We start from the raw sequence: 13,506 nt of genomic DNA, 5'->3' as shown, positions 1-13,506 counted from the left end.
GAAAACACTGTTCCGAGTGACAGATTTCTCTCTCTTTGTCTTTCTCATTTGCGTTTTCACGCACTGAATGACGACTGCAGCACCAAATGTCCTCTCTTTGCTCGCTCTCTCTCTCTCACACACACACACACACACACACACACACACACACACACACACACACACACACACACACACACACACACAGGTGCTCCTCCAGGAGTGGAACTAGTGCAGTGTGAAATCAAGTGGGTGATTAAAATTTTGCGCGAGGCGAGGCGGGACGGCATTCCATTTAACGTTCCAGTTCAAAATATCTGAATGACAATTTGCCATGCCTGCTTTGTGGACTCACCCTGCACAACAACACTGACACTGTAACCTTGCATTCCTTTTTAGCCGCATGTGCTGCATTGTATTAGCTGCTTTTAGCAGGTGTTGAAAATATGGGGCAATAGTTACTTAAGTTGCTGACAAGCATAGAATAGACGACTCTGATTGCAGATTTATTTGTGGTTGGTTTAAATCGGTTTTGCTTACAAGTCATGACTATCTGCTGTGATGTACTGTAATCTGTAGCGTGTAGTGCGTCATGTACGGACAATTTAAACATTGCATCTGCTGCTGACTCCACTCCAGCGAAGGGCCCTCCTCATTAGAAGGCAGAGGGAGGCTCTCCAAGTTGGATGATTGTAATTACCATCTACTTGCTCACAGGGCGAGGCTTAATTGGCTGAGGGTAATAATATGTAAAACTGATACATCACAGGAGATGACTATTGGGCAATCTGTGTTTGTAGCCAATTAGAAGCCTCTGACATTATCTATGTGGAGGCCAGCCAATAATCACTGCTGCTCTAATCAGACTAAAGAAGTGAGTCAGATGGCCCTGTTAGCGTTAATGGCATTACTCTCTCTGGCAAACACTGCAGAAACACAGCAAGATTGCACTATTGGGCAATTACACGCAGTCATATTTATATCTTTTCCTAATCATCCTTGATTACGATGCATTTCACTTTCTGTAAAAGCCTGTACCAGCGTTTGCACATGCATGCTAGCATCACTGTTAATAAGCAGCTGCTCCGATCCCACCTCCTCGAATGGAGTAGGCTTTCAGTCAAGTCATTCACTAAAATAAATCAAATCAATGTGCTTCTTTATCATAGTCATTGGACTGCTTGTCATTGGTGTGAGGAAAAGAAAAGAAAAAGAGGTACACATTTCCAAACATACCATCTCCTCCGACACCTTCTCAGGTCTTCGCCTTAATTCTGTTCAACATCGATCAGCTCTGACTTGAACATGATCCACTCAGTTTCACTCGCCATTGTTTGTAGTAGCCTACAGCAATGAAGAAGAAGAATCTCAACACAGTGGAACACAGAAACCCCAAAGCCAACTAGCGTTTTTGTGGTGTAATTGTAGAACAACACATATACCAATGCACAAGTAGAAATGCTCACGACAGTTAACATCGGCTACAGCGTAGACTCGACGCAGAAGTATAAATTTCTCTTTACTTTTACCCATCTTTCCATCCTCACTTTTTTCTTCCTGCCTTTCCTCTTTCTGACCCCTTCACCACTCCTTTCTCACCAGCTCCTTTCATCTCTCCATCTCTGCCCCATGGGGTCTTGCCTCTGTTCTTATCCAATGTGTGGAAATGTCAACATTGTGAGGGTATGTGGGGTGGGGTGTGGGAGTGTGGGGCCAGCTTGTGAAGGTGTTGAGTCACCCTGGGCCTGGAGACTGACTGACTGACAGGCAAACACAATGGAGAGGAAAAAGGTCTACTGGCCTTGCCACTAATGTCTCAATACATGGCCTCCAGCAACTTCACAGCTTTGAGTTTTCCTCATCTCACTCTGTTCTTCTCTCTTTATTTTTTAGAACTTCCTCCAGGATGGGAGAAAATAGACGATCCAGTATACGGGGTCTACTATGTTGAGTAAGTGATGCACAGTATGTAAAGGCAAGCAACACCACACAAGGACATTCTTAAACATATGCACAAGCTGACTCTGCACACGGGCATGCAGAAAGAAGAAGAAACGGCATTTTTCTTCTTGCATGTGAATACTTGCACATTTTCATTTTAACAAAAGAAACAACTGACCTTACTGTAAATAGGAGCAGCTCTAATAAATGTACAGTTCTACTGTGTTGACGTCATGGCCAGATTTCGCTTCAGTTATTTTGGTCTTTTGATTACTGGAAAATTTAGGCCATTTTTGTTTGTGTCATTTGGGAAAACACAAGAGTGTGTGTGTGCGCGTATACGTGTGCATATGTGTGCATCTCGTCTTGTGTGATGGTCCCCTGGACCTCTACAATAATACGACTATGTTTCATGCGTTTTTGATGTTGTTCAAAGCAACACCTGGGGGCTCAGGACTGTGGCATTTCTTGATTTTTTTATTTTTTTTCCCCCCACTTCTTTGTCTCTGTAATATTATTTTTTCTTCAAGTAGACATTATTCACCATTTCCCTCATTTGCTGTATAATGTGGTGCTTTCAAGTGTAATTTCTCAGTGCTGGTAGGTTAGTAGGAACACCTCCCAGGGTTGTTGTGTGATGTGGAAGATGTTTGTAGTTTCTGTGAAAATGGGATTTGTTTGTTGTGATTTGTGGGCGTGATTTTGTCATGCATGTCTCAGAGAGGGGTTCCTGTGTAAATATCTATGTATGCACGCATGTGTATTGTGCCACTGTGTATTAATCAAAGCTTATGCCCTTATGTCTCCCCTCCCTCTCTTGACCCTTTTCTCTCTCTTCTGTTACCTTGTCTTCTCGTCTGTACCCGTTTTTCCTCTCTGCTGCACTCTACGTTCCTGCTGATATTTATTTCGTCATACATCCTGCTTTCTATTCTTACTTTCTATTCCTATTATTTGTTCCTCCCGTCCTTCTTTTCTTATTTCTCAATGTCCATCCACTCACTCCTCCTTCCACCGCCCAAAAGTCATATCAACAGGAAGACCCAGTATGAGAATCCAGTGTTGGAGGCTAAGAGGCGCAGGCAGCTTGAACAGCAGCAGCCTCAGCCCCAAAGCCAGCAGCCACCTGAAGGTGAGCGCTACATCCGAGGTTCGTTCACAAGCCCCCACCAAGGGCGTCATTTCCTTTTTTTCTATTCACGTGTGTGTGACTGAGTTGCATGTCTCTGTATGTATGTGTGAGAGATATTATGTCTTTACAGCAATGATTGCTACAGTAGTTGATGTTGCCTGCTGCTGCCTTATGATTTGCTAAGTGCCCTACCATAAAGGCATAACTATTATTTGCGGCTGTACCATACAGCCTTTTTGAAGTTAATTTCTGTTTTCTGTGTTGCCTTTGGATTCTTGTTTGTGGTAATAACTTGAAAGCTTTACTTCTTAGGTAAAGACAGGTAAGTTTGGCTTCAACTGAAAGTGATCTGCCTGCTAAAGAGAGACTCTTTCCTTATTTGTGTCTTTTAATAAATGACTGGAAATAACAGTGATGATTTACTTCGCACAGCTGCCAAAACTCCACCAATTGGTAACCTTAGGCTGCTCCTGTGTCCAGTCTTGAACCTTATGCATTCACAGGACGCCCCGCAAGGAGATTAATTGTCAATGCACGCCAGCCCACATGGGAACTCTGCTATCGCGCTCCACCCTCTGCTCATTCAGCAGAAATCATTCGATTCCACTCGATTACCTGCTGACTTTTCCCTCGTCTGAAAGATCAATACCTTACCCTTCCTCAACTGGGGTTTTTACCAGTTTTTTTTTTTTTTTCACATCTGCATTGATTCTATCTGAACGTTAAGAATATTAATGAAGATTGTAATCTGATTGGTGCAGTAATGCTTTAACAAGGTGATTAATCAAAGGTGGTAGCCGTTGACATGGGTTGCTCTGTTTTCACACACCTCCTTTTATAAGGAGATGTGAAACAGTGTTAAAAGCTTAGTGAAGTTTGTGCGACCTGTTATTACAATGTTGCTCAGTCGGGAGAAACTGTAATGTAGGTTTCACATTATATCTTGGTAGTCAGGGTCTTTGAACCACTTCCATTGACTTGTTGCTCTGTGGGAAGGTTTTTTAACTGAATATCAGGCTGACACCATACCAGGAAATGTAGCTTTTTCACAGATTACATTTTTAGACCTTTTAGAGTTCTTCTAGCTTCATAGAAAGCCAAATGGCTTTTTCCCTAAACAGTAGGACATGTTGTCTCAGAGCCCTTAGCCCCGGTTTCCTCCACAAGTAGGGCAGCTGTGCACCTGTCTAGACCCCATCTAGAGAATATGTGCCTCTTGCTGTTACAGAATGGATCGAGGACTCGGTTTTGGCAGGGGCCCCACTGGCCAACTATGCTGCCAACCACCAGGAGACCTACAGAGACCCTCAGACAGCACCTACAGTGCCCAATGCAATGGGACAAAAACGTAAGTTCCCATCTTTATTAGTGGTCAACTACAATCAGTTTTTCAGTGGCCGATGCTGATGCCGTGACTTGACTGGTGTTTAAGAGAAAGTGGGGTACACTTTGTCTGAAGTGACATCATTCAGCTGCATTATTCTCTACAGTATAACAATATCTAACACTAGCCAGTCATTTACCATGATACATCGGCCTGGTGGGTGCAGGTATTGGACGATGCCGATTATCTCAAAATGTCAGATATCACCCCAATTAATCGGTCGACCGATTAATCAACTAATCTCTATAGAATTAAACTGAAACCTGATTAAAAACAGGATTACTCATTGCTTTGCTGCTTCTAGGTTGGGTTACCCAGAGAGACTTATTATGAGTTAAACCAAATTCATCTTTCACAGTGTAGTTTGTTTTCCTGAGCCGGCGCCTCAGGCCGTGCTAGAGTTGATGAAGGACCAGTTGTGAATTGACATTATAAAGCTGCTCTCTGTATAAGTTTCATCATATATTCCTATTAAGTAAGATATAATTCTACTCATCTGGTATGTACAGTGGACTACATTTTTCCAAGCGAGCACTCGAGGCAGTGTTTGTATTTCCCTGAGACAAATCAAATATGACTCTGCCAAGTAGAGTTTTTATATGAATTATGTTTACTGTGGCCACATGTTGCTTCTCATGAAACCTCTGTTATGTTTCTCCATTTTCTGGATCAAGCAATGATTTCACCCATCATTTAGCGTTACACACACCTACAGAGACAGTGTCTAGCCATTACTTTGTGTTTCCTTCTCCTGGTTGCCAGCTCCTTTTATACCAGCCTCCCACTAGCAGCTTGTCTAATTAGCACAGCAATGGCAGAGAATTAACTGCTTCACCCTGTCTCTCCCTCTTACTCTCCCTTGCTGCTCTGTCGGCCGTCTTTTGCTTTTCCCTCATTGATCTCTTTATTTTATGGCCCACATTCGCCATCTCGCTGGCTTTTGCCTTGTCTCCTACCACTCTCTGCTTTGGTTCAATTATTGGTTGTCCATACTTCCATCTGTATATTTCACTCTCCTTGTATCCCCCCTCCCACTTGCTCTGATGTCTCTGTTCTATACTGTCCTAGGCCTTGACATTCCTCCAGAGAAAGGCGTCATTTGAAATCTCTTTATCTAACTCCCTACTTTCATGTTTTTTGCTTCCTGGTCTGTTCTTACATCTCTGGGATCCCTTGTGGATAAATCCGCCATCTATGTTCACAGTTTTGTCACATCTCTTCTATTCTGAAAAATGCTATTCAAAGGCATTGCACACAAACACACACACTCCCCGCAAAACACACAAGGACACCAACCGACTCCAAGGGTAATGCATTTTTCATTGAACGCATAAACATTGTAGCTCTAGCATAACTTAATGTGGTAGTGCAGGTCACTAAGCACACATCCCTCTGTTCTCCTTAATGTAGACTCTGTCCATCTCCTCTCTGTTCGCTTTCATTCTTTCCTTTACTTCTGCCAACATCTCCTTGTTCATTTGTGTGAAGTATGTGAAGTAATTTGTGGAGTCATTTTCTGTAGTATTTGGCTGACATTATGTCTATGAATAGACTGTTGGAGCTCAGCCTGTCCCTGTACCCAACAGTTGTTCCCTGTTCTTCAATTCTCCACTGTGAAGACAGCGGATGAATACCTCACTCACTTTTTATGTTAAGACTGATTCCATCTCATATCTTTCTTCATTTTATCCCTAACACCAGATAATGAGGTACATAAAGCAAGAAGAAAAAGGATGACTGAGTAATTGAGTTTAGATTGCAGTTCTCAAGAGTTAAGACCACTGTGAAATGTGTTTCTTGGATATTTCGGTGTTAATTTAACCCTCACAATCAGTGTTGAATAATAGAGATGTCTTGTTAGCAGATGGGGTTGTACTTTCAATGGTCCAGTGCCTCTCTGTTGCATCTTTTAGTACAAAACCACCATTAAAAATGAAATATACAGTGCACATGAGGCAATCAAGAAGCTGAGATTGTATAATTTGATTTGAACCAAAATATCTGTATTGTCATAACTACTTTGTGTTCTTTTTGATGTTTTAACTGCCCGGTTGTTGATGCTGTTTTTGAACAAAACCTTTGGCTCCATGCACTTTTAAATATGGATAATCAATATAGCCTTAGTCACCATAGTGACTATAAGTACAGTGCAAGTAGAAGATCCTATTATAAGCAGTCATATACACATCTTTTTTCCAGCTAGTTGGCTTAGTCAGATAATTAATCAATAGTTGGCAGATACTGCCCATAGACAAGATTCACTCTCAATCCCAGAATCAAGACACTCTTTTGAGGGTACCAGTGTCTGATGCTTAGGGGAGGTAGCACCAGGAGGGGGGTTTGGATTGTTCGGGATTCTACCCTGAGGATTACCCCAATTTCCTACCACATGCACCTCATTTGTCTTTCCAATTCCCTTTTAACCTAATTAATCTATTTATTATAATCAGCCTGTTTTGATTCATGATGTCTCTTTGGACCTGAACTCACCCACTGGGTGATCACCCAATAGCCACATTACAGTCATTTTAAGTGGTTGCACTTAGATTAATGATAAGCATTAATTTTTTTTAGGAGAGTTCATTTCGTCCCATTGAGCCAAAGCTTTTTCATGAAATCTAGAATTAGTATATTACCAGGCCGAGAACTTATTTAGCATTTTTGGTGATATGCAAACAGAACTCTGAGCTGCTTAATTCAGTTTGTGCTGTTAAATTGACATATCAGAATTTTGATAATTGAATTATCTGTGTTTGTGTGTTCAGGAGGGAAGCCTTTCTTTACTCGCAACCGATCCGAGCTGAATGGGACTTTTATCAATACTAAGCTGAAAAAGAGCCGTCGGGGATTCGGTTTCACTGTTGTGGGAGGCGACGAGCCCGACGAGTTCCTGCAGATCAAGAGCCTGGTCCTAGATGGACCTGCTGCCCTTGATGGCAAAATGGAGACAGGTTGGTGTGCTAAATTTAACAAAGTCTACAAAGAAGGCGTACTGCTTTTGAACTGGTTTCAGCCACCTTTAGAATAGGTAGATTTTCTGAATACCAATTGTGCATAAGTAAGGGTGCTCAAACCTTGTACCAAATAACAGCTTTGAAAAATGAATTCCTTAAATATGAAACAAAACAAACTTCTGTCTCTTCTTCACCTCTAAGGTGACGTGATCGTGAGTGTCAATGACACATGTGTGCTGGGCTACACCCATGCCCAAGTGGTGAAGATCTTCCAGTCCATCCCAATTGGCTCCATGGTCAACTTGGAGCTGTGCCGTGGCTACCCTCTGCCCTTTGACCCTGATGACCCCAACACCAGCTTGGTTACCTCAGTGGCCATTCTAGAAAACAAAGAGCCAATCATTGTCAACGGCCAGGAGGCCTCCAACAGCTACGATTCGCCGTCCAGCCATGGCAGTCACAACAACAACGGCTCAACCAATGGCGGGGTACCCCTCAACGGCCTCCCCCGACCCCATAGCCCCTCGGCGGAGGTGGCCTCTGATACATCTTCTCAGCTCAGTTACCCCAGCGACGTGGTCACCCTGGCCTCATCCATTGCAACGCAACCAGAGCTCATCACTGTACACATGGAGAAAGGAGACAAGGGCTTCGGCTTCACCATCGCCGACAGCCCCGGAGGTGGAGGGCAGCGAGTGAAGCAGATCGTGGACTACCCGCGCTGCCGCGGCCTCAAGGAGGGTGACATCATCGTGGAGGTGAACAAGAGAAATGTGCAGAGCATGTCTCACAACCAGGTGGTCGACCTGCTCAGCAAGTGTCCCAAAGGCAGCGAGGTCACCATGCTGGTGCAGAGAGGTGAGTGGAGGCTGATCCCTCGCTGATCCCTTGCGTACATGTTGTCTCCGTGAATTTGTCATTTGTATTGTAACTGATGAGATGCGGAAGATGAAGGAAATAGGTGTCAAGCTATATGCCGGTTTGTGATTTATGTGGCCATATGTTGACGTATTGCAAAACAAACCTTTCCCGTGAATCTGCTTGGAGCTGTTGGCAAAAAATAATAGGTTTCTGCCTTACAGGCTGTTCCAGCTCACAGAGAGCTCTTTTATTGACACACATATTTATTTATTCATGTAAATAGAGGTTGGAAGCAAAAACGAGATTCAAAAGAAGGCAAGATAGAGGGATAATTATGGTATGGAAGGAGAAAAGGAGCCTTTGATGACTGGCTGAAAATGAAGTGGAAGAGAGAGTGAGGCGTTTCCACTGAAGAGCATTGAGACCTGTCATTATATTACAACTGTCTTGAAATGGAAAGGCTGCAGAGAGAAGAAAAAGGAAAGGGGAGATGGAGGAACTATGAAAAGAAGGATAAAGAACGGAGAGACACTCCGGTTTAGCGGGTGTTTCAGGTGTATAATATGAATATTCTCCCTTTTTTTCAGCCTGTCTCATACTCTTTCTCTCTATGCCCAGGTCCTTATTCACTCCCCTGTTTCTGCCTGCTGTGTTTGTTGGCTGACAACATGTCAAGTTAATTTAGGCTTTTAGTGTACTCCCATGTCTAAGCTAGTCGCTTTAAAGATGCCACCAATTGTGCTGGCATGCCTTTTATCCACCCACCTGGCTATCTGGCTTGGTATGAGCTAGAGTCTGTGACATTTTGCTGTTAACATAAACACATTTCACTGTTAGTCGGTCAATGTCAGTGATGCGAAAACAGTGGACCAGCATGTGAATGCTGCTATTCAACGTGCACCACCCAGCTTTTGTCATGTTTTCTGATTGAAAAACACTGTCGAACTGAAGCACTAAATGGAAACAAAGCAACTGTGAATGGAGGATAAAACTGAAATGATTGAATTTCAGTATTTTCCCTCCAATCCCCCTCAGACACACAGACCTCCAGAGCTCTAAACGCACTCTGTGTGATACAAGTAATTGGACTATTTTCTCTGTGAGACTGTCCATAGCTTGCTTTGGGGCTTATTAATTCAAGTAAGTAAAAGGTTTTTTGTGTGCGCGCACACACGCACAGTTTATCTCCTCTGTAGGGTTAAGTGCTCAGAACTGTCATGGGAAATTGTAGAGATGAATGACGGCCAAGTCGCATTGTAGTCTCGCATTGAGGCTTCATTTTATCTACATGTGTGACTCCGTCTCAATTTGTTTCTCCGTGTTGTCACGATCTCTCTTTGCCTCGCTTCTTGACACACACCCACAGACCAAACAGTTTCACTCCCCCTCACTGGCTTTTTCTAATGAGTAGCATTTCCTCATCGTGCAAGTGTACACAAGCCCATAAAGTGATACAGCCTCATCATGGGCAGGGGCTTAATGGGCTGTCAATAAAACAAAAGGCAGTTTAGCCGGGCTTGTGTAAACGCAGTGACTGGCTTTGATAGACACAGACAGACAGCTGTGACCGTGACAGAAGGAATGGCACTGATCTAAAAGACAAAGGCATAGATGACGATAACGCTTATGGAAGTTTAATTGAACCAGCATTGCTAAATGTCTTTTATGGTTGGTTTTATCCTACTTATTACAAAGGATGCCAGTCAGCAGAAAAACACACAAACACAGGAAACAAAGATGAAAACGAATTAATATATAGTGGACCTGCATTTTTGGTAATTTATGCACATTAATAATAGAACAAATGTCTGCTCACTGCACTTTTAAGTACCATGTGCTGTCTGTTGTATGTTTCTGATGAAGAGCCTAATGGCTCCAACATCACAACACAGCCAGTAATTAGTGAGCCGAAGTTAAACTAGTGCAGTGTGTCTCCTTGTTTTTTTTATTTTTGTCCCACACTGGGGCTGAGTATCAAACTTCCTTGTTTTGTACCAACCGAAATGTGTCTGTCGCACTGAGTTTCTGTCAAGTTCTAAAACCTGGCAATGAATTCTTGTTCAGATTTGTACTCTGTTTTTTTTTTTTGTGTCTTTTTTTTTTTTTTTTTTTTTACTTGTTCTTTGATCAGTCAGCTTTGACTTTTGCCAATTTGAAACAATTTGAGGCAGAGCTCTTGTACAGCTGCTCATGTTTCGACAACATTTGTTTGGCTTCTTTTTTTAAATGAACAAAAGGCTTTTGTAAAGAAAATATGTCTATATTCCTCTTTTTTTTTGTGTCTGTACCAAAGCAAAGCTCTATCACGCTGGCATTAGTAATGAACATTTTGAATAATACCCGGCCCTATCTAGCATCTGAACTATGGACTGTGCATGTGTGAGAATGCACTTTGTTGAAGATGTGGACAACCAAAGTGATATTTAAAGAACTAATTATGATTTCTATTGTTGATTAATCAATGTTTTTCTATTTATTAATTGTTTTATCCATAAAATGACAGGAAAAGTGAAAAATGCCCATCACAGTTTCCCAGAGTCTAAGATGTAGCCTCCAAATGTTTTGCTTTACCCAACCAACAGTCTAATTATAGAAAGAACAGCCCAGAGCAGCAAATTGTCACATTGGAGAAGCTGAAACCAGAGAATGAGTATTTCTGCTTGATAAACGTTTGTCGATTATTAAAATTGTTGCCGATTTCCTCACATATCCTGTCCTTCAGATTTCCCCATGTGAATCGGTTTACATCTTACATTTATTTACGTGTCAATGCCCCACCCACACTGCATCATTTACATATCACACGTGTTGCTAACATGGATACACACTCACACGCAACAAAAAGCAAGGTTCTAGACACAGTGCCTTAATTACTCTCCCGCTCTTCCTCTCCTCACTTCTTTCTCACTCCGGCTCGCTCCACCAGAAGCGGCAAGGCACACTGGACTCTAATTGGGGTCTTGGTGTCAGCTTTGCTTATCATACACATACATCTTTTTCTCTCGTGTACTCCCTTTTACTCACTCTCCTGCCATCCATCAAGAATCTCTTCTTCCCTGAGCAAACACCGCTCCTGCATGCACACACACATCCACATACACTTGGTGTCTGCCTCAAACATGAACGGCTGTGCATCCAATTATAGATTTGAAACAGAAAGACCCTGGTACCGTCTTAATTGGTGGAGATCCATACCTCCTCCAACCCTCCAGCCCCCTTTTCTGTTTCTGTTCCCCCCACTGTAGATTAGATTCACACCCGCTCGCCCACGTAAAGATGGGAGCCAATCCCTGAGGACCAGCGCACGAGGATACACACTCGTTAAGGCGGCTGTGTGCAACGCTGTGCCTACGCTCTCTTTCTCACAGTGTGTGAGAATGCTGGGGGTTGTGGGGAGGGGGGGGTTGGGTGTCCAGTTAATACATACGGAGGAGTGTCAGGTTATGAGACTTTAACAGTGTTTCATAGGTTAGGTACAGAGGTTTTATAGACATTTTGTAGTCTGAGATGTACCTGCTGTAAGCACACGGGCATGATTTATTTCTTCAATCAGTTCTGTGTTTTGTGATACATCGTTCTTTCATTTGTCTAATTACACTGCTCTAATGTGCTCATTTTCCCCTGCCTGTCTTCTCCTGCCCCCACTGATGCACTGACATAATTCATTTTGGCCCCTGATGTCTTGCCGTAGAACAGGCGCTAATTTCCTCTCCCCTGTTCCCTTTAAAAAGGTGTAAATGTTACAGGGTCTACAGGGACACATACACCTGCTGTACAGCCTTTTGTCAGCAAAAACTTGTTTGGGTGTAGAATTTCTGAAACACAGCCTCTCAATAGCCCAGCAGCTCAGGTCATTAGTCAGCTGTAGAAAAATGAAGCCCATTTGTCTCAGCGTGGATTTAGTGTCGTGTTCTGCTCGTTTTTCTCTCTCTTTTTTGTTTATACCTGTTTGTAAGGCCTGGCAGGTGCTGCAATGAATGCGAGGTTCACTTTGTGCTTGGCTACAGCAACTGCTTATAGCCATGTACAGGAAATGGAAAGAAAAAATAGCTGCAGTGGACGATGGGAGAGCAGGAGAACGGTGAATGGAAAGATGTCAGAGGATCAGAGAGATGATGAAAGACAGCGGCACAGAAACCCCTATGATGCTCTGCTCTCTCTCTTTTCCACTCTCTCTCCCCACTCTTCATGACTCATCAATCAACGGTGACACATTAGTCTCTGCTGGGCAACCAGGCCTCGCCCTGCCCTTCTCTCAAGATGAGAGATGAAGCTTTTTCTCGCCGCCCACGTAGCCAGCGGACGGACAAATGGCAGGTTGAGGGACTAACACAGACAAGAGGTGTTAAACTGTTTTGCAAATGTCAATGTATTTGATGAACCCTTCCACTGCACAGTTACTTTCCTTATCTCCTTTGAACAAATGCGACGCTAAATACCCAAAGACATGTCAGAGGCCTCAGATTATCTGCATGGCTACTTGGAAAACTCTTAAGAGCATTCATCTACAAAGCACCCATAGTGTTAAAGCACAAGAGGGTGCATTTCCTCTTGTTTACGTTCTTTCGCCTTTCCCCTCATTGCCTTTAAGTGCAGTTTGAAAGGGATTTATTGTACCGTCGATGACAGACAGGGGGTTGAAATGTGTGTTTTCCTTTGTTGTTTTTTTTCATGAAAGTGTCGCTTAAAGAGGGTAAAAAGTGGATCATTGCCACATCAGATAGCTCTTATTGGCATAATGTTGGCCAAGCGATGGCTTGTAAATGCCTCCTGTCAAAAAGCACTTTTTTTGTGGAGACATGCTGATAGGTACACAAATATGTGAACTTACATAACCTACATAAACAAACTCCCAGTTACCGGCAGGCACATTCACCAGGCCCGTAAAATGTAGACAGTCTTGTACACACCCATTAAAAAGAGATAAATGTTGATGATAGGTCCCTGCACAGACCAAAGCAGGAAATCAATTCACTGTATGGACAGGAAGCGTCATATTTTTGCCCACTTCGCATTAAAAATTCTGCTGACTGCACGTTCCACTGGCACCATAACGAACAGCATAGCAGTCCTGAAAAGCAGTGGTGGGGGAGTAGGCTGCCCGCTAGGTGCCCACGATTCACCTCGGCTCATTTTTGGCTTCCTCGCGGCCTGTGCCTGTGAATCACTGCTTGTTGCACAGGGACAAGGTGAGCCTCTCTCTCACTCACCCCACCACTAGTCTCCCATGTCTTCACACCTCTATAACTATTGGG

The 13,506-nt window shown here is 43.1% G+C and overlaps 1 protein-coding gene across 1 annotated transcript in view; it reads left to right on the top strand.

The window, feature by feature from the left end:
- The window catches only part of magi1b (membrane associated guanylate kinase, WW and PDZ domain containing 1b), a 139,490-nt gene that overhangs the window by 100,367 nt on the left and 25,617 nt on the right, over nucleotides 1-13,506 (top strand). The window contains 5 exon segments of the mRNA XM_038695509.1: nucleotides 1,873-1,930; nucleotides 2,946-3,070; nucleotides 4,281-4,400; nucleotides 7,202-7,387; nucleotides 7,592-8,248. Of these exon segments, the coding sequence (XP_038551437.1) occupies nucleotides 1,873-1,930; nucleotides 2,946-3,070; nucleotides 4,281-4,400; nucleotides 7,202-7,387; nucleotides 7,592-8,248 (1,146 nt within the window).

This window comes from Micropterus salmoides, unplaced genomic scaffold (assembly GCF_014851395.1).
Source record: "Micropterus salmoides isolate LMB-PRFRI ecotype aquatic unplaced genomic scaffold, ASM1485139v1 Ms_hic_scaffold_4, whole genome shotgun sequence".
NCBI lineage: Eukaryota > Metazoa > Chordata > Actinopteri > Centrarchiformes > Centrarchidae > Micropterus > Micropterus salmoides.
The sequence above is the reverse complement of the archived record's forward strand: the minus strand, read 5'-3'. Positions and strand labels throughout refer to the sequence as shown.